The following is a 22,401-nucleotide window of genomic DNA, read 5'->3' on the forward strand; positions in this document are numbered from 1 at the left end:
GATATTAATAAATTCGGGTCGAATTGATTTGTTAATACATAATTTATTAATGGGATAATTCATTTAATACAGAATTAATCTATTTTAATTCGATTAGATTTTATTTTAAAATTAAAATCTTATTATTGTTAAGTTATAATATTAATATTTATCAATATTTTTATGTTTTTATTATTGAGATTATAATTTTAAATCTATGTTCATATTTGTTATTACATGGTTTGTAATATTAGTTTTATTATATATATGTTAAAATTTGAAAAATATTAATATATATTTTTAAAGATATTATGGCTACTAATAAATATAAATTTTAATTTTTATGTAAAATTATATTAATTAGGTCAAATAAATTATGCGTAATAGTTCATCCATTTACATAAAACGAGTTTAAATTGATGGTGTAGTGTTAATTTATTTCTAATTAATTATTAAACGGGTTAAAACAAATAGCACGACACGACCAGTTATCTAATTATAAAACACGTTTAGTTAAAAAAATAGAATTCAGATTAATCTATATAATCGAATATTTATAATTTAACACGATACAAATACGATTTTAAAACACGATTCGTCACCCTTAATTTAGAGATATGGACGGTGGAGACCGACTTTTTGAAATGACACCCAACAGACAAAATTTTTGTTTCTTTGTTGTATGTGTGTTTGCTATCATTTTGAATTGTGGGCATATATTTTGTTTGCAATCAAAAGTTATCCTTGCGTTGTCCTCAATGTTCAGACGAAGACCCGGTAAAACGCATACCTTTATCATCGGACAAGTGAGGAGCTGAGCTTCCTGGAAGTTTACACTTTACGGTACCCGGAATCATTTACTTTTCTAAAACAAAAGACTACAGAGAATTTTAATTTTTAGCTATAAACATCATATCAAAATGGCCTTTACTCCCTTTCATTGATAGAAAATTCCTCTCCTTTCTTTATTTTTTGGCTGAGCAATAGAAAATTCCAACTTGGTATGGCTGGATGGTAAGAAACTGTCATGATTCTGAGTTGTGACTGATAAACATTCAAGTAGACTTGCAAGTCATCCCCAAAAATTAGAAAAAAAAAAAAAAAAAAAAAAGAAAAATTCAGACTTGCTAGTTTCGTGTCTTGCGCGAAACTTTCACGGGATGATCACAGGTATGCGACAGTTTTTCAGATTTCTCATGTTTATTGCGGCGATTTTAAGCAACCAACTAATTATAACATCATAGGAATTATAAAAATTATAAAAGAATGAGTAAAAGGTAGAAAGGTAACAATTAACATATCTCAATGCTTAAATTTTGTTTTTGATTAAGAAAGAATAATAGATGTCATGGAATATATGTTTTTGATTTGTACTTGTGTATATAGTTTTGTTTATTTAATTTATTGGATGGTGTGACTATTATTTATTGGTTATTTAAAAGTAATTTTCAATGCCACCAACATAATTAAATTCGGTGGTGGCCTGGGATCACTAATATCCCGACCAACATGATCATTTTTGTTTGGTTAGAAACTAATTAGAAGTTGATTTATGCACCTGTCGTTTTATTTACTTCAACTTCAAGAAGAAAAATCAATCAATTAATTCTGTCAAGTTGATTGCAGTTTAAAGCGACGGCGTAGAGTTTAGTCAGGATAATTTGCAGAGAAATTTAAGACATTTTTGAGATTTTAATCGAATTTTAACATTTTAAATAGAAGAAATTAGACATGTACATGGAAAAAAAATAGATATAAGTATACGAGTAAATTTTTAAAATAACATATATAAAATCATCAATATATATATATATATATAGATGAGATTCATTTTTTGCAATAAATCAAGGATTTGTATTAATTCTAAGGGGTCGAGGGCTCTCTAAGGACTGGTCGATCACAAGTTTAATTGGCCCCAGGATCTAAAAATTCCAAGTATCTGAAAATGATTGATTGCATAGTTTTTGAAGCTGTTCTTAGAATTTTCTCACGGGATTTTTAATTCATTTTAAGTGGCCAAAGTGCTCAACTGACACGTCACCCTTCCCTGTACATAGTACATACTGGCAAACTGCGCCTTTGCCTAATTGATACGGAAATTCTGTTTGATTGTTACTTAATTTGTGCTAATTTGATAAGAATAAAATTAGAAAATAAATAATAAACGTAATTCTATCTGTTTCTCCAGCTTGGAGGATTACGTCTTGTGCACGTGCCCGTCCTCTCTAATTTTATATCCTTGTCATCATAATAATGGGGGCTGGCGTTGTTTTGACAAAAAGGTCAATTATTACTTTTAGGATGCGTTTGGAACTTAAACCACTTTCAACTCATCTCAACTCATCATTACAATTTTTTCAAATCCCAACACAAAATATAATAAATAATTCAACTTTTTCAAATTTTAAAATAATAATAATATTAAAAAATAATATTCTAACAATATTTTATCATCTCAACTCAACTCAACTCAACTCACTTCAACATCCAAACACAACCTTAAACTACGTATAAAGACCCTTTTTTAGAGCTAAACTTGCCGGTTTTTAGGGGTGTAATCGGTCCGGTCCGGTCCGGTTTTGGATAAAATCTAAGACCGAACCGGTATGTACCGGTTTTATATTTTTCAAAACCGATTACGCACTGGTTACCCTCCTAAACCGGTACTTCCGGTTTTACCGGTTTCCGGTCCGGTTTTCTGATTTTTTAAAAATATAAATTTCACAATTTGTCATTAAAAATTTGTTTATAAAAAAAAAAAATTGATTTAAAAAAAATTGTTTTATACTTTTATTAATATATTAGACTATATAATAGTATTAATATTAGACTATTGGTATAGTTATAAGTTATATATTAGTATTAGTTATAAACTTTTAGTGATTTAGTATTAACATTTTATGTAATAATTTATAAATTATAATAAGAAATTATTTCATATATGAATATATATGTTATATATAAAATTTCACATAAAAATTTATAATTATACATTATATATAAAACTTATATATATTAATATTTAATATATATAAAATATTTTGTATAAAACTTATATATAAAAATATTATTTTTTATTTTTTTTAATCAACCGGTCCGGTCGGTCCGGTCCAAAAAATTCCGGAACCGGAACCGGCCGGTTTTTACGTTTTAAAAACCGGTTCCGGACCGGACCGGTTCAAAACCGGTAAAACCGGTCCGGTTCGGTCCGGTCCAGTTTTCCGGTTTGAGTTTACACCCCTACTGGTTTTTAAGAAAGAAAACTTAATTAATATTTATAAGATTTATGCCCCGTTTCAATATAAAAATAATTTTATCTCATCTTATCTAAATTTTATAATTTTTTTAAATTTTTATACAAAATATAATAAAATATTAAAACCATCTCATTTTATTCAATTTTTTATTTTTATTTAAAATTATTTCATTTCATTTTACTATCCAAACATGATCTTAGAGTTTTATGTTGCATAGTGTTTTTTTATTTATTATTGTTTTGAAAATATGGTAATCAAATGTTTTGAAGGATAATTCCAATGATACAGAATTTCTTAGATGGTCTTTTGGTGAGTCCCTTGCTCACATGGGTAACAATATTAATTCCACTGGTTTGCCCACCTTATCGGCTTGCCAGCCACACACGTTCATCCTGACTTAGTCATAATATATTATATATAATATATTGATTACCTTCACGATGGGGCATACTGATCACTTACTACTTTTGTTGACACATTCACGATACGGCATACCCACCAATTATTCATATCCGGCGCTTTAAATATCACTTTTGTTTGTTTGTTTTTAGAGCCAAGTCAAGTTCGTCTAGATGGAGTGTTTGTGACTCCCAATTGTCAGCAGAACCTTTTAACCCATGCAACACGATATTTTATATATATATATATATATATATATATATATAATAAGAAAAATGATTACTCGTGACTAGTTATTTATGACAAAAAGACTTATATGCAATGAAAATATACTAATTTTAATAAGGTTTTGGATCACCGACGGACCGATTCTCCAACTATTTCGACCAGTTCCGGTCGGTTCCGCCGGTTACTCTTCACCCCTAGTTTGAACCATTTGATTCAAATTGTGAAACGGGATTGCACATGGCATGGTTGTTACACTCGGTCGAGTACTTAAGTAGGCCCAATTTGGGCCCAAGGACCGCAGAAAACCCGTACACAATGCCTCCAACAAGATTACAAGTTCCCCCATTTTCTCTCTAAGCCTTTTTCTAGAGCCCTGATAGGATGTATTTTACGGAATTTGCACGCAGATTAGCAAAGTTTTTACTGTGTACGTTACCGTTAAGTACATCTATTTCCCTTTTTATTCCGTGGACTGACCGTCATTTATTACATTTGATTTGAAGAGAGATGTTTGTGCATTAAGTTTACGTAATTAATTTTCGCCTTATCCAGAGTGTGCTGCTCCTAAATTCCCAATGCGCACAAAAAGCAACTTCTTTAATATGGTAGTACAGTACTTGAACTATAGAGACGTTTATGCCAATCTCCCAAGATCATCCTGCTGTCCAAGCACAATCTTGGTTAAATAATATGGATCACACATTGACAGTTAATACTATATATATATATATGATTCTCAACAAAATATATACTACATATATAAATAAATATATATATATATTTTCTCTATTTGGTTGTACCATTCCGAATCCAAATTAAATCTTCTAATTCAATGAATTATGAATGAACCAGTTCTTATTAAAAAATCAATTCATCCAAATTAAATCTTCTAATTCAATGAATTATGAATGAACCAGTTCTTATTAAAAAATCAATTCGATTCCAGTTTTCCTACTCCAATAATAATGAATCTCTGTTGGTGGGTTAATAGGGATTCCTGGCGAAGAAGAACATGACAAGTACTACTTCCAACAGGACATACATACTATTACTAACACGTTGTGCCTGCACTTGCAATACGATAAGAGAGTCTTGATGTAAATAACATATTCAATGTGGCAAAAAGAGCGGTCCATTAATAACAATTTAGATACAGATAGCTCTCTCATGAACTGTACTCCTTAAAATGGACAAAAAGAAACCTTATTTTGAGGGGTTTTCCTACGTTATTATTTGGTGAGGCTGCGGTGGAGCACGAAAGAACAAGAACACCTGATCAGACCGTTCACATTGCAAACGGTGCAGCTTCTGAACCCGATTTTCTCCACGAACACTTTGTGGCTCCCATCACACAGATCACATAAAATGAATCTGAGCCCTCCGCAGAGATCACATGCGCCCGGGTCCACCACTGGCAACCCTGCGATCAATTTGTTTAATTCCCCACTCTCGTGGAGCCGTCCGATCTCCTCGGCCCCGCCAATATATCTCCCCCCAATGAAAACCATCGGTAGGCTCAATTTCGTACAACCTATGATCCCCTGCAGCTCGTCTAAAAACTGGGCGTCCATCGACACATCTCGTTCGTCGATCGAGACGCGGAAGCCTCGGAGAATCGACCTGACGACCCTGCAGTCATTGAAGGTCTTGCGCACGACGCGGAGGCTCGTGAAATAGAGCACGATGCGTTGATCGGCACCGGGGAATGTGATGCATGGTTGTGGTGCATTACGGTGAACCCAGGCACGGAGTAGTGAAGTGGAGATCCGGACACGGCGGAAAATGGAGGGAGACTTGGGGGATGCGGGTTGGGGGTTGGATTCTTCTCCACAGAGGCTTTGTATGTCTTTGAAGGATGAGCAAGAGAAGTTAGGTGAGGTTCGTTTTGATGTGGTGCGGACCCTGCTTGGTGATCTCAACCATGGTGCCCACATTGACTGTTTAGAGAGGGAGGTCCGGGGTTGGGTTTTTTAGGAGGCTGGAAGGTGAGAGGAAAGAGTTAAAGAGGGGGGTGCAGTTTTCAGTGGTTGGTGAGGCTATAACCTGTTTAAGTGGTGAGGCTACAACTTAAAAATGAAAAAGAGCTCATTATGGTAAGGGCTAGAAATAAAATAAATAAAAAAAAGCCTCAAATAATAAAAATAAAAATCATAAATGAAACCGTAATTAAGCAAGTGATGTCATCCAGTATTCACTATTCTTCTAGGCGGGAACAAAATGTGTTTAAAACAATATTAAATGAAAGCTAATCATTTTTTAAAGAAATGATAATTATTAGTCCAAGATGGGAATCTCTTTGTAAAAATTGATATTATCCTCTTGGCTTTTAAAAAGTTTTAGTATGTAATTGTGCGTAAGTAATGCCATACATATAAAGAAACAAAAATTTATAGGTATTTATTTTTATATTTTATTAATATGATTGATCGCATAAATTTTTAAAACTACCAAAAGTGTACTGCAAAAGTTCAAAACTTCTGGATTATCCCGTCCATATCCTTATGGTCAAAGCACGCACACGGCGCGCACACTTGAGGAATCATCATAACTAAAATATTAATTACATGTGGGATTATGAGTTGTTCTTCGCTACAAAACAAGGTGCCAGCCCAAACTTTTGTGCGCGTGGTGATTTCCAGCCGTTACTCCCGTGTTTTATGCGCCCGCGGTGATTTCCAGCCGTTGCTCGCGGTTTTGGTCCTTTGTAGTCCACTTCTGGCCACTTAAAAAAAAGAAAAACCCTTCGCCTAGAAACAATATACTCTTATAAAACGAAGAATCCTCTCGATTTGGTTTTTTTTTAATTAATTTTATCTACCATTTCTTTTTATTATTATCTTTCCACTGTATCATTATGTGATATTAAATAATAGAAGATTATTCGTCACATTCAGTTTGTGGGCTAATTATATAATGCCACCTCATAGAATGAAATATTAAAAAGAGGATGACGAAAAAAATGATAAATAGAATTTTTTGTTTTTTTTTTATCAGTTTTAATTGTCACGACGGGCCATTTATTTCAATTTAATGGAGGGACTAATCTGCAGTGTTTGGAAGAACATGCTTGGAAGTTGGAACTAGTTACCCAACAACATCCAGAGCTATAAATGAACTGTTGGGGAAAATGATAAGAGTGCTAAATTATTGCTAGTATAGGATGTATCAGATAAATGATAAATCACGAAAGTATATAGTATTTCAACCATAAAGAAACAGGGGAGAACCCCCCTTTACTAATCCTGGGGTCTACACAAGCTCTTCGATTCCTGTATTTATCAGTGCAACATAAGCTGCGACGGCAAAAAACAAAACAAAATGTTCTCATAGTAAACCCGATGTCCTAAACCAGTAAGGGAAATACACCATCACAGAAAAACTATGAATTTAAGGTACTTACATCTGTCACATCTTTGCCCCTCTAGAGATGAGGATGTCCCCGAAAGGCACCGTTTGCTCTACTCTCAGGATATCTCGAGAAGCCAGAACTACACATCAAAAACCCAGTTACGTTAGTTGCTTCTTAGTTGAAAAACTTCGGACGTTGCGATCTGATTTTAACAGTCAAAGTTAGCAGTGTAGTGCTATAGTAGGCTGGGGAAGTAAACATGGATGGGATCATTGGGATGTGTACCGCAAGTCTGATAAAAGAGCAAGGCGGCTCCTTTTCTACTCATTCCAATTGCTAGGTTGTTCAGGGATTCTACTTGAGGGGCTCCCGGTGTGTCAAAATGCGCTTTCATCTGCCTACAGGCATGTCAAAGGAACATGCTTGATTTAGTTATAAATTCAAAATCACTTCTGGATTGGAGAATTCAACAGATGTAAAAAGGGAATTATACATTCGAATAGAATCAGTCATCTTGTCAACGGGAGGGTTGATGCTTTCATGTTGTGTTTGAGTCACTCCAGTTTCCACAAACAGATCTGCAAAAATGTTTGATAAGGTGAGGTACAATGCTCAACTATATAGAGAAACTACTCCTAAAGGCTAAAGCTATGCTCGATGCACCAATTGAGAAGGATTGCCAAGTCATATACCTTGATCAGGTGTCGGGCCATTTTCAGACAACCTTGTTAACTTAAAATTGGGGTCAGAATGCTTCCACGGATTCTCCTCAGCCACTGGTTCAAGGCCACCACTGCTGTGTCTAGATGACGAATAAGGCCTTTTCCTGTTGGACACGTGGAAACTTGGTACTTCAACAGTCAAAATCCATCACACAGTTTTGGAATGAAGCACATTACATTTGTAGCCTTGTAGGCCCTAACATGTGCAATATAGTTGTCACTACTTGAAGACCGAATGGCAATTCACGAAATATAACTACTGACCTTCCTGAATTGACTTCGGAATTATGTGAGAGAACACCATGTCCAGACGCTGAGCTAGGAATGGATCTTGCTTCGTCAACTATAATTTACATCATGCAAAAAATTGAAGTAGAATATCCTCATAAACATTGGATAACGTCAAGAGTTTCCCCAGAAAAGTGAGAAATACAATCTATTCAAAGAAGATAGATCATTATACCAGAATTCCCAGGTGTGACCATCGGATTGGCTTCAGCTACCCTCACCCGATTGTTCATAAGGTTGGCCCGTAGTTCATCCATGAGGAATTCAGTTGGGATTTCATGGTTGAAGACATTTGTCCGTTGCTTCTCTATGGAAACTCCCAATGACTGGGAGCCAGCTCCACTATGAAATTCTTCAAAAGGCTTCGCATTTATAAATGGTCAGATATATACCGGGGAGTTCTTTTCCTGGAAGATATTAAAGTAAAGCAACAGATTGGTGGAGCGGCTTACAAATCCTATTGACTCTTGGTAATGTGCTCTTTCTGGTGGTGAAAATGATGTTGGTTCTGGTGGCAGGGGTGGAGAGGTCCTTTCTGCATGCAAAAGCACTGTTTATCACTCTATCCTCTAGTTCTTTTCAAGAGGAAATTCTCAAAAGAAATGTGTATTACAACCAGAAGCTGAGCCATGGGGAGGTTGGATGCTTTTCATCCATAGCTCGAGAAGAGGTGGTGGATAATGGACTGCTTTACTTCCATTTATAAATAAACCACCAATTAGTACAACCGGCGGCAATTCCATGAGGTTAGCTATCTTCATAGTAGACATGATCTCCATGTGCTGCAACAAAAAGTACAAATACTTTTATTGTAACCCAGGAATACTGAGATAATTGCTTTCTCTATACTACGCAAAATTTTACTCTTTGTAAACCAATCTTTAAAAAATCCATGTTTCAGAATAATGTCCGAGATCTTTCCCAACTCAATATGAGTCTAAGATATGATATAACCAGTTCAATTTTCCTTTGCATTTTAGCTAGTCAAGTAAAAAGTTCGCTTTAATCATGGCACAACTTTAGTGGTCAAACAAAATCTCTGTGTTAGTGCTATATAGAATCGAATAAATTGAAGCCGGGACAAACCTTTCTCTTTCTTCCCCTTCTTGAGACAATATCTGAGGCATTTTGAAGCCAAGACTGGTATATAGGACCGGGGATCACGGTTTGTTCATAATCCATGAGAGAGGCTGTTGGTCTTCTAGTTTTTCTTCTTTTTACTCCCTGCCTTTCTTGATCCTGCTTCACCAAACTTTCTTGGTTAAGTTTGTATGGTTTCTTTTCTTATATTCTTCACACTTAGTTCTGGGGTTACACGATGTTAAATTATGCTACCTGTCTAGCTTCCTTGCATTCGTCAGATGTCCGATTGACCTGGTGATCTGGATGTTGGTATTGAAATTCATCAGCTGCAGAAGGGCTTAGAGGTTAGCGCACACAGCTTTATAGATTTCTTTTTGACGGTGAGAAATTCAGATAAACGTCCACATGTTCAACTAAGAATCTGATAATTTCTATCTCAGTTAGACAGATACTAATACATTTAATCAATGGAACTAAGAAAACCCAGTAATTAGTTCATTGCAATTATCCAAGGTAACATCGTATAAAGCTTGCTAGGTTTTCCAAATCGAAAACACCATCTCAAAAAAACCTGCAATCTGTGCTTCTCTTTCTTTGCTATTCAACCTACTATATCAGATGCTTTTTGCAAGCGACATTCAAGAGAAGTATCCTGAGTTTTTCTCGCGGGGGGGAATATAGGCGTGAAAATGAAGCAAATAAACGAAGAGGAGTGTAGTGCATGCTTAGGCGTCTCTGGAATCGAACTAATTAAGAAGACAAGTGAAAGTTTCGCATTATTTAAGCCGAGTTGAAAGCTTTAAAAAGCATCATTGTTCTTACCTCTTAGAGGATTATCGTGTCTATGAGGGGAGGGTAGGAGGGTCGTTGGGATTTCCGTGTGCTCTCCTGAATTGAAGTTCAGCTGCGTCTCATCATCCCCTTCAATATCAAATCTGCGTCCGATGAACGAAGAATTGTATAAGAACTTCAATCAACACCGAGGATTATCAAGATCCATTTCAGATCTGCAAATGTGGGATCGTTTCATTCAAATTTTTTGAATTCTTAACCATTGATATTCCAAGTTTTATTATGCATATGGTCATACTTGTAAAAAACGCGGTGGCCTAAAATACTTTACCATGGAGTAAAAAAAGGTAAGAAAAAGGAATTGCACGCTGCCTAACATTTAAAATACCCATTCCAATGGATTTAACCTTTCAAAGCGATTGAACATATCTGCGTTGGCTTGGTATGAATCAAAACGTTCAAATAAGGTGATGTTATCCGCATCGGCTGATTTGACAGAGTAGCAGATATTAGCAACATATATGGTCCAAATTAAAAATAGGAAGGAGGCTGATATTAGGAATAAAAAAAATTAACCTTGATGAAAGTTTTGGCACGGATCTTCCTCCCTTGCATTATCATTAGTGTAAGGTTCATCCATCGTGTCCAGTCGCTGCAAACACAAAAAGTTCACTCTGAATAATTTTGGAGGATATTTCATCAACTCTATTTCTGGTTCTATTACAGTATGTCTGGACCATTACCACCTTTGATAATTTTCTGAAGAAATTTCACAAATAGAAAGACATCTCACGCCCAGCTTAAGTGGAGGAAAGGGATAGTTTCACAAGAAGAGACATTGTGATACATTTGTAATGACTATCAAAAGTTGAAAAACACGAAAACTGCGTTTTGTGCATTCTGCATGGATATGACAGTTTTTTTATTATATTCTTAACACTAATTTGGGTGTGGGTTAGACTTTCTTTTAATGCGTGGATACATTCCGTTAAATATTTAATTAAATAAGATAAAGAGCATAGAAATAAGATTCAAACTCAAAATTTTTATTTTTATATAAAGAAAATCATCACTTATCTCAAAAATTTAAACTAATAGAAAGAAGTAAATTTAATTATTTATATTATATTTTAATATAAGCCAACAAAAGTATTTACCTGGGGGCCTATTTTGTTCAGACATATTTTAAGGATAGATTTGGATATAGAGTTCAGATGAGATATGATAGTTTGTTGAAAGTTGAATAAAATATTATTAAATATAATTTTTTAGTATTATTTTTATTTGAGAATTTAAAAAAATTAAATTATTTATTATATTTTTGTATGAAATTTTAAAAAAATTATAATATGATAGATGAGATCATATGAGATAGTCATAGACCCACCCTAACTAATTGGGATGAGTGTGAGTTAACATATTACTGTGGAAGGAGTTGCAATATGTATGCATGTATATGCACCCAGCAACGAAGAGGATTATGCGAAAAAGAAAGAAGACCTTCACGATTGATGGGTGACTGTGTAAATGCGTCAAACACATCAGTCAGAGTGAAAATGATTCGCTGTTGATTGATTTTAGCATGTGATTGTGCAGAAGACACGCTGGTATATTTCTTCTCTTCCACCTTATGCCTCCACTATATTTTTTTCCAAAGACATGATTGACCTAACGGGACTTCATAAAATTTGATGATGATGCATGATCATAATAAGTTTCGGTCTTTAGGTAATGTAGGGTGTCTCCTTTACATTACCATGGCAAAATAGGCGGTCTGTTGGAAGCCCCGGGTATTGGAAAAATTGAGGGACTGTTCAATATCTCCAACATCTGTCTCTTCGTTCTCAGGTAATGTCACTGCTTCTTTCCTGCAAACAAGGCGAGTCAAACCAAATTACCATAACTAAATAGATATAAATTTAACTTCTTACTCTTCCACCATGCCTTGCTCGCTTGGCAATAGGCGGAATATACAATATGGTATTATAGTAATATACTTTAATGCGTAGTTTCTGAAAGGAAAATGCGTATTGGTCGATTCTAACCGACGTTAAACTGCGCCGTTTAATTTGCTTGTGAATAGATAAATTAATGCCACAATAGACCATTTTCCAAATTAGCTAACTACTTACAAATGCGTCGAAGTGTGGATGAATGTAAAAACCAAAGAGAAACTGTGACTGACTTGGCTTGGGATTTTCCTTTCGGGAGGACAGTGGGGTCTGGAGCAGCTTTCACCTTCCATGCTTCATTTATTTCAACCTGAGAACACCAAAATTGAAAGGAAAAAAAATCATAAAACAAAAGTGCAATGGAGACTTGAGAAGTTCACGTAAGTACGTACCAGAAGACGGGTAACATCATCTGTGAAGCAAATCAGAGTTACCCACGCATGAGATATATAAAATAAATACTGAATTTGAGGTTTGAAATTAAATTAGTGCGCGACTAGAAAACAAATATACCGTAGAGGATTTTGACTTTTCGCTCGTAGACAATCACAACCCCACCTGAGAACGACGCGGAGTCTTTGTGAGTGCACGAAAACAGAGATTTGCATGGAAGAAAAATGAGGGAGAGAGGCAGAGAGGTAGTGAACGATTACCCATGAGAATCCCGGAGAGTCTGAGGGCCATAGGAACTGAAGGATTCAAAATCTCTTCACTGTACATGCGCGCGAGCGCGCGTGGTATATATGAAAAAATTGGAAAAGTAAGCCCGAGAGTAAGTAGAAGGCCTTTGAAGTAGAAGAAACCTCAATGGAAATATTAGTAATCACGACAATTAATTAATAAAAAAATAACCAGATCTTGATGATGTTGAGCTTGTCGAGCTTTCTCCGATTGATCTTTGCATGCATAGTCGCAGCCATCCTTCATCAAAGAGAGAGAGAGAGAAATTAGACATCCAAATGAACAGGCAATGTGAACGCTGCAGAGATTTCATCGACAGAGTTACATAAATCCAATTCATGTAATATATGGGGCAAAAAAAAAAAAAGTAACTCAGAAAAACTACAACCTATTTTCAAATTCAATCTCTAGATCAGAGCTTGAGCTTTCAGAAGTTACGACTCGTGTATTCGAGTTCAAGTAGACTGAGAGAAGTTACATAAAAACTATGATTCACAGGCTTCCATAATCCAGAGACAGTAAATTCGTGGAAATATTTCAAAACACGAATAGATAGAATTTACGGGAATTATAATGAAAATAAAAAAGACACGGTTAAGATGATTGGGTTTACTTGGAGAAGATGTGCTAGAAAACAGAGACAGAACAAACAAAAAATAGAGGGTGAGTCAAAATGTTTCTGTATTCTAAGAAATTTTTAGCATACAGAAATAGGACGTTCGAATTCAATACATAATCAGTATCCATTAATGCAAGAATCAAAAGCTAGACATCATTGGAAATGAATGGCAATGATGAGTACCAAATCTGCCCCATCGGGGCTTTGCGAGCCAGAAGCTGGTGCGAGTAGAACATTTTACAGTGAGTATACGGAACTAGAACCAGAGAGTTAGAGAGGGGAGGAGGAAGAAGAACAGGGGGGAAATCGCAGTGACAGAGGGAGAGAGCTGAGAATAAGAGTGGTGTGTTTTTTATTCTCCGAAACAACTAATTACCCGCTATGACAGAGTGAGGAGGTGTAGGGGATACAGTGGCGCGAGCCGCATGGAACTCTTGGCGCTATCAGGAGAGGCAACGGTTAGGAGCAAGCCCGATTCATGATTGTGCGATAAAGCAGATGATTGCTACCATGGGTAACGATAGCGAACCTGTGGACTCGGCCGTTTTTGAGCTTTTGCCTTTTCGGGCCCCACAGGATCACCGGTTTTCCACTGCCATTCTTCGGTTCGTGTCTAGTTTGTTAGGCAATTTGAGTAAGGCCGGTATTTTATCTTATTTTATTATTATAATTTTTTTAAATTTTTATATAAAATGTAATAAATAATTTAAAATTTTTAAATAATAATAATATTAAAAAATAATATTTTATTCAACTTTCACCTTAATTAATTTTATCTCAACTTAATATTTAAATAATACCTAAGAATCGTGCTACACTCACCGATGGTGTAGACCGATAATAGGTTTCGATAAGGACATTTAGTTTTTTTATTGTATTTTTTTTATTTTTTTTTATATCCTTAAACATTGTTTTTAAAAAAAATACAACATTATTAAAAATTAATTTCTTAATTACTAAGTTAAAAAAAAAAAAAAAAAGTATAGGACCCATCATCGGTGACTTTAGTTTTTTCCTTTGAGTAATGGGTGATCACGAACGGCCAAAAAGTATTTTTTTCAAAACTTTTTTTAAACACTATTTCTAAAAAATTACAAAAAAATCATACATTTATTAAAAAATACTTTCTTAACCATTAATTAAAAAAACGTTGAATCGGTATAAAAAAATCGGTGACACTACCATGTGAGAGTAGTGTTTTCCGTTGAGTAAATTAGACTATAATTTAATATTTTAATGTGATTATTTAATACCTCAAGTGGTTAGCTCCACCAAAAAAAAAAAAAAAAACAGGAGTTAATCATAAATGAACATTAACTAAGTTTTCCTTAATTTTACAAAAACATTTTAATACATGATATTTGTAAGCATGATTTGGCATTGACACAGAGAATATTGACGTGGCATGCCACATTAGTTTGATGGTATGCCAAAAACTATCATATCATAAACATGTCGACATTAGATAAAGTTGGTTTTTCTTATAAATGAATTGCAATTCATAGGAATCATATATATGGGATGAACTTAGCTAGTTTAAATGAATTGAACTTGTCTCCAAGCCGGCGGTGATACAAAGGTACTCTCATAACCTACTTAAAAAAAAAAAAAAAAGAGTACTTTCAAACCATGGTTTGCCAGAAGTCGGGGTGTGCGATAGGGTTTGATTAAGGAAAGTTAGCGAAAGAAAATAAATCTTAATTAAACACTCCCTGTATTACAAGATTTCCTTGTGAAGAGATGACTCTTTGAAAGAGAGTTGGGACTTGTAAATCTTCAACTATATACTTTAAAAGACAATAATTATACCTATATATATTATACAAAAATAATTTTTTTTAATATTTTTGATGAAGTGATGTTATTACAATGCCTGGTTGTAAAATAATTGCATGAATATTATTCTTCTTTCTATTATAAAAAGATAAAAGTTTTTTTTTTTTATGATCTTTTGTTAATATAAGTCTCGTTAAATTTAAATTATGAAACGCAGTTTTCTTTAAAAAAATACCATAGACATAAAAAAGTCTAACAAATGAATTTCACATACTGATGTGGCATATTACTAAGAAAAATTCTATTCCTAAACTTCATACACCACACACCATCTTTTTTATGATTTTTTTAATTTTATTCTCTTACCAAATATATGGTATATGTATTATGAGTAGAATAATTCAATTATTTTAAGAATAATAAAACCAAAAAAAACTTTAAAAAAATTTTAAAAAAATAAAAAAAATTTGGTGTGTGGTGTATGGGCTTATGAATAGCAATGCTCTATTACTAATGTGTCATCTCTCTCTCTCTCTCTCTCTCTCTCGGTATCTGCCACCCCTGCCCTCTTCCCGTGCCTTCTCTTTGAGCCCGCCATGGCTCGAGCAGCACCGCCAATGTGGAGCTCACGATAGTGTTGTGAACTTGTCGTACACATTGGTGCACATTCCGCGCACTATGTGCGTGGTCAACGACTCCGTTAGTTGGCCGGGATGGTAAAATCCACCCTTGAGTCGACAAAAGTTTTCGCCGGTTCAAGTAGCGACCGCCAGAGGAGACATAGAGCTCATGGTAGTGCTGTGAGCTTGCCGTGAACATTGGTGCATGTTTCATGCACGACTTGCATAGTCGACAGTCTTCATCTATTGGCTATGGTGGTCAGGAACTACGCTGCGGGTAGACAACGCCGACGAAGAGGGAAAGAGGGAGGGGAAAAGGAAAGGGAGAGAGGAAAAATAAAAATAATGGAGGGAGATGTGGCAACGTGCCACATTAGTGTGTTGGTAAGGCCACATTAGTGCGTTGGACCCTTTGTGGTATCTATTTGTATTTCTAGCATATCTTTTTTTTTTTTTTTAATTTACTTTTTTTTTTTTGTTTGATTGTGACCATTTGTAAATTAGTATATAATAATGAGGAGCAGTTTCTTCCCTCCAAAAATAGAAAAAATAAATAAAACCTGAATTTACATTCTATATTTTTTAAAATTAAGCAAAAAACATGATTTATACATACCACGATTAATACAATAGTATTCCCCTATTATTATTTATTTATCTTTAAAATATTTTTATCAAATAGTCTCATTCAATCGAACACTTAACATAAAAACATTATAGAAAACATAAATAATTTTACAAGATGCCTAAGAACAAATTAAACAAGGGAATTTCATATTTCTATGAGTCCTATTAGAATTATAGTCCTTATCATAAAAACATTACAAGATGATTCATACTTTTAGAGATCACGGTTTTATAAAATATAGATGCCGAGAGGAAATGTTATTTCACAAACCAAACTCTATTATAATGTGTTGAAAAAAAAATTAAATATGGTCCAAAACGACAATGTTTGAAACAAGCTGTTTCAATTTCAAAAAAAGAAAAAGAAAAGAAACAAGCTGTTTCAGTGACTCTATTGTCACATGGCATGCAAATCATGCGTCTAGTATGGATTTCACAAACGACAAACGTAGATACAAAACGGGGAGGGTGATTAATTGAAGAGCCCCCACGGAATCACGGGCTCTCGTTAAAGGGAAGGCATGCGGTTATCATCTCCAACACGAACACTCCCCTCTTTCTAGAAATGGAAAGACTAGTGGAAGTGTCAGAGCCAGAGGTGCGCCTAGACTTCGCACTGAACTGCAAATGCCGGGCTAACGTGCGCCTGCGGTCACTCTGCGCCACCACCCCCATAGCCTTCAAAGTCCAAACCTCCTCGCCCAACAAATTCCTGGTCAATCCACCGTGTGGACTTATTCCTCCCTTATCTTACGCCACATTTCAAATCATCCTCAAACCCCAAATCCAACTCCCACCCACCTTTCCTCGCTCACCATCCGATCGTTTCCTCATAAAAACCGCCAAGTTTGTTTCTAGCTCTGTCGAGTCGACTCGCCAGGACTCCATCAACTCCTGGTTTTCCACCATCCCTTACGTGTCAACTCAGGACCTCAAGCTCAAGGTCGCCTTTGTGGGTCCCATCCTTCTTCTCCATGCTGTTAGGTGTGGAGACTTGGACGCCGTCCGGAGCTTAATCAAGCGGCAGAAGTCTGTTCTCTCCGAGTTGTCACCGAGGGAAGCAGAGTCGCTCCTCCGAGTCGCTACTGAGCTGGTCACCTCGGAGGAGATGGTTAACTTGCTCGTTGAAGCCGGGTTGAAGATAGAAACCCGTGTGAAATTGGATAATGCGAGTTTTCCGGCGGACTCATCCAAGGGATGGAGTGAGGTACACGTGGCGGTGGCGTTTGATCGGAAGGATGAGATGTTGAGTTTAATAAGGATGAGGGGGTATGTTTCGCTGGATTCCAGTGACAAAGAGGGTCGTACAATTTTGCATTTGGCTGCCAGCAAGGGAAGTATTAAGTGTGCGAAGGTGTTGCTAGAATCGGGTGCAGATGCAAACGCGAGGAGTAAGGACGGTCGCACCGCGCTTTATAGGGCAGCGGCTAATGGGGACCGGCGCATGGTTGGGATGCTGATCGAATCGGGTGCGGACCCAACAATCCCCAATGATCGTGGGCGATCCCCGCTCGACGTTGCTCGTGACAAGGGACATGTAAGTCTCGAGTTAAGAACAAAAAGAGCAGTTATTAAAATGAAGATAGGTTTTATAAAATATTTTCTAAAAATGATATCAATTTATAAAAATATTATTATTTAAAAATATATATTGCGAAACACTTATTTTTTTTCATAAAAACCGCTTAATAAGAGAAATGAGGTAACTATTTATAAAATCTAGAATGAGTTTATTCTTAAGCCGTATGAGACTTCTTAACAAGCCCTTCACGTGTGGGTCAGTATTTCTAATACAATCATCGTGAATAGGTCGCAAGAGCCTATCATCAGTCATAGGTTAATCTGATCTGATACCATATAGAAACAACTATTTCTCCATACAAGACCTAATAGAAAGAGTGAGATAACTTCTTATAAGATTCATGATGAGTTTGTTCCTATACCGTGTAGCACTTCTCAACAACTATTCTTAATTATTTATTGCTAGTCGGTTTGTAATCTATGTTTGAAAAGATCCTTCAAAGTTCTTTTTATGTTTCTTAACAGAATCGTAATTAGGCTAATTAATTTTCTTATTAGAAATGAAAGTCGTGCCAGAATCCAAATTAGTCGGACTCATATTATTGACAAAATCATCTAATCTACAAATTATTAGTAATTAAAAATTGATGTTAGGGGAAGGAATGGCTATATCATGCATCGTTGATTCGTTATGCATAATCAAAAGATTGAATGATGTTGCAGAAAAAGGTTGTGGAGACTCTGGAGCGAGGAGAAGCAGTGCTAATGGCTGCAATGCGCGGAGAGTTGGAGCGCCTTGAGACGCTGCTGCGCAAGGGTGCGGACATCAGCTACCGTGATCAATACGGGTTGACAGCCCTCCATGCAGCAGCAATGAAAGGGCACAGGGACGCAACTCTCATGCTTGTCGCATACGGGGTAGACTTGGACTGCCAGGACAACGAAGGCCATGCTCCGCTTCATTTGGCTGTACACAGTGGCAGTATGGAGACAATTGAGGTATTGGTGGACAAGGGAGCTGATGTTAATGCCAAGAGCGCCAAAGGTACTACCAGTCTCTACATAGCTGGGGCCTTGGGCTATGATGACATCTCGCAGTTCCTCATAAGCAGGGGCGCCCACTCTTCTGATGTTACTTGTTAATTTCCATCTTCCTTCTCCTGAACCCCGTTACTGTATATCTCAAGTTACCGAAACTGGTACAAAAGTTGGAATGCCAAGAAAACAAGCATTTTTTTTCTAAAAAAAAAAAAACTTGTATGGAGCATTTTAGTTCGAATGTGTGTACACCTTTGATTTGAGTTCCATTACATTCAAGAAGGTTCATCATACCTCCTCGCATACGCGTACAGACAGAAACTTAATGATATTTTTAGTGAATCAGCAATCAGCTCGTTAAATGCATACAGGTCGCAACCAGTATTGTACATAGCAAACTCACGTTACGCCATTCCTATCATCCAAAGCCAGAATCATGCACTATTCCTTTGATACTTGATTGCCCTGTTATATTCACCATTCTAATTTCGTTTGATTATTTAATTCCTCTCAATTCATCTCAACTCATCATTACAATTTTTTCAAATTCTAATATAAAATATAATAAACAATTCAATTTTTTCAAATCTCAAAATAATAATAATATTAAAAAATAATATTCCAATAATATTTTATCATCTCAACTTAATTCATTTTAACATCCAACCACAACCTAAGTTTAAATATCTCAAATCCAACACCATCAATTCCATTTTTTTGGTAACTGAAACGCAATCATTCACCAACTGCAGAAGATCATTCGTACACACTCCTAATCCTCGAAGCTTCCTAAAAAGGCTTTGTATGGGCAAAAGGAAAATAAAACAATAGAGAAAAATTAAACAATAGTGAACTATTTTTTCCCACTTTAACAAAAAAAAAAAAAAAAATGTCCATCTTCCTGTTTCTGCTGCTGTTCTTCATTGTTCCTGTCTCACCCTTCTCCTCCCCAGATCGCTACACCAAATCCCACGTCTCATCCCACCATCAAGAATACTTGGAGCTCGCGCATCCCCTACCGTCCGATTTCCTAATCCCATCATGTACCCACCAGATCCTCCGCCACTCCTTCGCCAACACAATCAACTCCCCTCCCTTCTCCACAAGCTACTCCCCGCCTTCCGAATGCCTTCCCCCATGGTCCTACGTCTCCCTCGAACTCCGCGCCGAATGCAGAGGCGAACAATACGATCGAATCGCCGGATTGTGGCTAGGCGGCGCAGAGCTACTTCGCACCAGCACAGCCGAACCGACCAAGTGCGGAATCTTCTGGAAAGTTCGAAAGGACATCACCAGGTATTCCTCTCTCCTCTCACGCTCTGACCTCAACGTCACCATGATGCTTGAAAACATCGTCAACAACGTCTACACCGGCGTTTACCACGTTGCCGTTACGTTCCTGTATTACAAGGAGAACGCCGACGAGGATCAGTCACTGGTTTACCATCAAAACTTCGGGTTTCTTAGGGATAAACAACAGAAGGGTGGGGTTCGTTCCTGGCAAGGTCTAGCGGGATTATATGAAACACCTGCCGATTTTATAATCCCGATATCCGATCGGGGCAACAGGGGATCTTGGTTCAGAATCGAGAGCGAATCGGATGTGTATTCCCAGAGAATTCGAATTCCGCGGAATACTTACCGAGCCGTGTTGGAACTGTACGTGTCCTTTCACGGAAACGACGAGTTTTGGTACTCGAACCCGCCAAATTCGTACATCGAAACGAACAACTTGACCACTGGACGAGGTAACGGATCTTACAGAGAGGTTTTTGTGATAGTCGACGGAAAGTTTGCCGGGTCGGAGGCTCCGTTTCCGGTCATGTTTACGGGTGGGGTGAACCCGTTGTTTTGGGAACCGGTTGTGGGGATTGGAGCGTTCAACCTTCCTAGCTATGACTTCGATTTGACACCGTTTCTAGGCCGGCTTTTGGATGGCAAGGTTCATAGCTATGGATTTGGAGTGAGCGGAGGCATTTCGTATTGGCTCGTGAATGCGAACTTGCACCTTTGGGTGGATCACAAATCATCGAAGAGGCTCGAAGCTCGATCTGTTGTTTATAATAGTCCTCGACTAAAGATCAAACGTCGAGAAGATTTCAAGCTTCTTGATGGGTCATTCAAGGTACAGGCAGAAAGGAAAGCTCAGTTCGGGGGTTGGGTTAAGTCCAGCGCAGGAAACTTGACCACGGTGTTCTCGCAAGATTACAGGTTGAAGAGCTCGGTAAATTTCGTGAAGAATGGAGCTTATAAATTGGTAAAGCAGAAGGCAAAGGCGTGGAGAGAGGTGTTGGTGAGGAACGAAGGAGGTACAGCGGTTAATCGTTTAAGCGTTAGGAGGACATACCCTCTGAGTGTCATTACCTCAATGCAACCGGGACCGCAGAGGAAGAAGGATACGTATTTGCTTGTCACGAATGTTAGTCGTACATTGAGTGAGAGGTATTCGCATGGGGACTTTTCGAGCCTTGTTTACAATTCGCAGGATAGTAGAGGGTGGATGGAGGTGAGGGATCATTCGGTACTCTCCGGTTCGGCACTTACTCGACAGAGGTTTAGTTACAGGGATTTGTTTAAGTGCTATTCGCGCTCTGTGGAAGCGGCCGATGGTAAGCTCATTGGAAGCAATACCACCACTGATTGCATTTCTTCCTTCTAAACTTCCGCTGCACATGAATTCTTCTTCAATAACTCACCGAATAATAATAATAATGGTTGCGATCCGTGTGATGATTGCGGGTCACATCTTTGTCAATCTACTTACTTGTCTATGTCATTTTGTATCATAATGTAAACTAATTGGAACTGCTGGTTTTGTTTTCTACTTGCATTTGAAATTTTGTCGATTTTTCTTCTTGCCTTCTATTTCTGTGCGTTTGGAATTTTTAGCTTTCCTAGCTTGATGAACGGTATGGTATGGTATGGTATGCAGAAGATGTAATCAATGTAAAGAGCTCATCTCAATAGAAAATCTCAATTCACTTGATCGAATCAAATCTTTTTTGTGCTGTAAAACATAAATGTCGAATGTATAGAATTCTCACCTTGACAAGAATCGAGGAAGTGAATGTTTTTAATTGCTATATATTTTTCTTTCTTATATCAATCGATAGAACCTACAATGCGAGGAGTCTGATAGTGTAGAGGTAAGAGAAAAAATTGCTTTTATCACATTGCAAATCAAAGCTTATATTGTTTCCTTCGAAATACATCCCTCAATTTCTTTTGCAATTTGCAGAATTAAAATGGATTTTCTAAACATTCTAAGATAACGCGGAGCTTTATATATCATATAGTATTACGATTTGGAGTTACAGCTACACCCACGCCGCGGATTGTTTGGTATTTGTGGGAATTTGGCAAATCTCAACCAAGTTTTGTTTGTTTGGCCACACCTTTAACCCGATATAGCCAACCCTGCTACTCCTAATTAATAACCCATCGGAAAAAAGATATGGACATGCTCTGAC

The 22,401-nt window shown here is 36.7% G+C and overlaps 4 protein-coding genes across 4 annotated transcripts; 2 read left to right on the plus strand and 2 right to left on the minus strand.

Moving 5' to 3' along the window:
* Window positions 1-4,979: 4,979 nt before the first annotated feature.
* LOC108991798 (uncharacterized protein At5g39865-like) lies at window positions 4,980-5,923 on the minus strand. Its single transcript, XM_018966181.1, has one exon. It carries the CDS (start codon window positions 5,795-5,797, stop codon window positions 5,093-5,095), a length of 705 nt encoding a protein of 234 aa, XP_018821726.1. The 5' UTR covers window positions 5,798-5,923; the 3' UTR covers window positions 4,980-5,092.
* Window positions 5,924-6,997: 1,074 nt separating this feature from the next.
* LOC108991858 (sister chromatid cohesion 1 protein 1) lies at window positions 6,998-13,585 on the minus strand. Its single transcript, XM_018966253.1, has 21 exons — window positions 13,533-13,585; window positions 12,902-12,970; window positions 12,703-12,761; window positions 12,563-12,607; window positions 12,442-12,461; window positions 12,283-12,359; window positions 11,854-11,965; window positions 10,674-10,749; window positions 10,505-10,583; window positions 10,128-10,240; window positions 9,558-9,631; window positions 9,309-9,461; window positions 8,839-9,004; window positions 8,675-8,757; window positions 8,398-8,584; window positions 8,199-8,277; window positions 7,905-8,038; window positions 7,706-7,790; window positions 7,498-7,610; window positions 7,264-7,351; window positions 6,998-7,156 (listed from the first exon to the last, which is right to left on the minus strand). The coding sequence occupies exons 1-20, from the start codon at window positions 13,583-13,585 to the stop codon at window positions 7,269-7,271; spliced, it is 1,860 nt and encodes a 619-aa protein (XP_018821798.1). The 3' UTR covers window positions 6,998-7,156; window positions 7,264-7,268.
* A 3,192-nt stretch (window positions 13,586-16,777) lies between these two features.
* On the plus strand, window positions 16,778-19,229 carry LOC108991796 (protein VAPYRIN-like). Its single transcript, XM_035691695.1, has 2 exons — window positions 16,778-17,909; window positions 18,617-19,229. Exons 1-2 carry the CDS (start codon window positions 16,938-16,940, stop codon window positions 19,034-19,036), a joined length of 1,392 nt encoding a protein of 463 aa, XP_035547588.1. The 5' UTR covers window positions 16,778-16,937; the 3' UTR covers window positions 19,037-19,229.
* A 453-nt stretch (window positions 19,230-19,682) lies between these two features.
* On the plus strand, window positions 19,683-21,796 carry LOC108991857 (peptide-N4-(N-acetyl-beta-glucosaminyl)asparagine amidase A). Its single transcript, XM_018966252.2, has one exon. The coding sequence runs from the start codon at window positions 19,821-19,823 to the stop codon at window positions 21,588-21,590; it is 1,770 nt and encodes a 589-aa protein (XP_018821797.1). The 5' UTR covers window positions 19,683-19,820; the 3' UTR covers window positions 21,591-21,796.
* Window positions 21,797-22,401: the final 605 nt, after the last annotated feature.

This window comes from Juglans regia, chromosome 7 (assembly GCF_001411555.2).
Source record: "Juglans regia cultivar Chandler chromosome 7, Walnut 2.0, whole genome shotgun sequence".
Lineage (NCBI taxonomy): Eukaryota > Viridiplantae > Streptophyta > Magnoliopsida > Fagales > Juglandaceae > Juglans > Juglans regia.

What these genes read in the sequence shown, in the direction of transcription:
- LOC108991857 (XM_018966252.2), top strand. Translation starts at nt 19,821, where the DNA reads ATGTCCATCTTCCTGTTTCTGCTGCTGTTCTTCATTGTTCCTGTCTCA.
- LOC108991798 (XM_018966181.1), bottom strand. Translation starts at nt 5,797, where the DNA reads ATGTGGGCACCATGGTTGAGATCACCAAGCAGGGTCCGCACCACATCA.
- LOC108991796 (XM_035691695.1), top strand. Translation starts at nt 16,938, where the DNA reads ATGGAAAGACTAGTGGAAGTGTCAGAGCCAGAGGTGCGCCTAGACTTC. An exon ending in TTGCTCGTGACAAGGGACAT is followed by an intron (nt 17,910 to 18,616) that starts GTAAGTCTCGAG and finishes ATGATGTTGCAG; the next exon opens with AAAAAGGTTGTGGAGACTCT.
- LOC108991858 (XM_018966253.1), bottom strand. Translation starts at nt 13,585, where the DNA reads ATGTTCTACTCGCACCAGCTTCTGGCTCGCAAAGCCCCGATGGGGCAG. An exon ending in AATGCAAGGAAGCTAGACAG is followed by an intron (nt 9,462 to 9,557) that starts GTAGCATAATTT and finishes TTGGTGAAGCAG; the next exon opens with GATCAAGAAAGGCAGGGAGT. An exon ending in TGGCCCGACACCTGATCAAG is followed by an intron (nt 7,791 to 7,904) that starts GTATATGACTTG and finishes ACATTTTTGCAG; the next exon opens with ATCTGTTTGTGGAAACTGGA.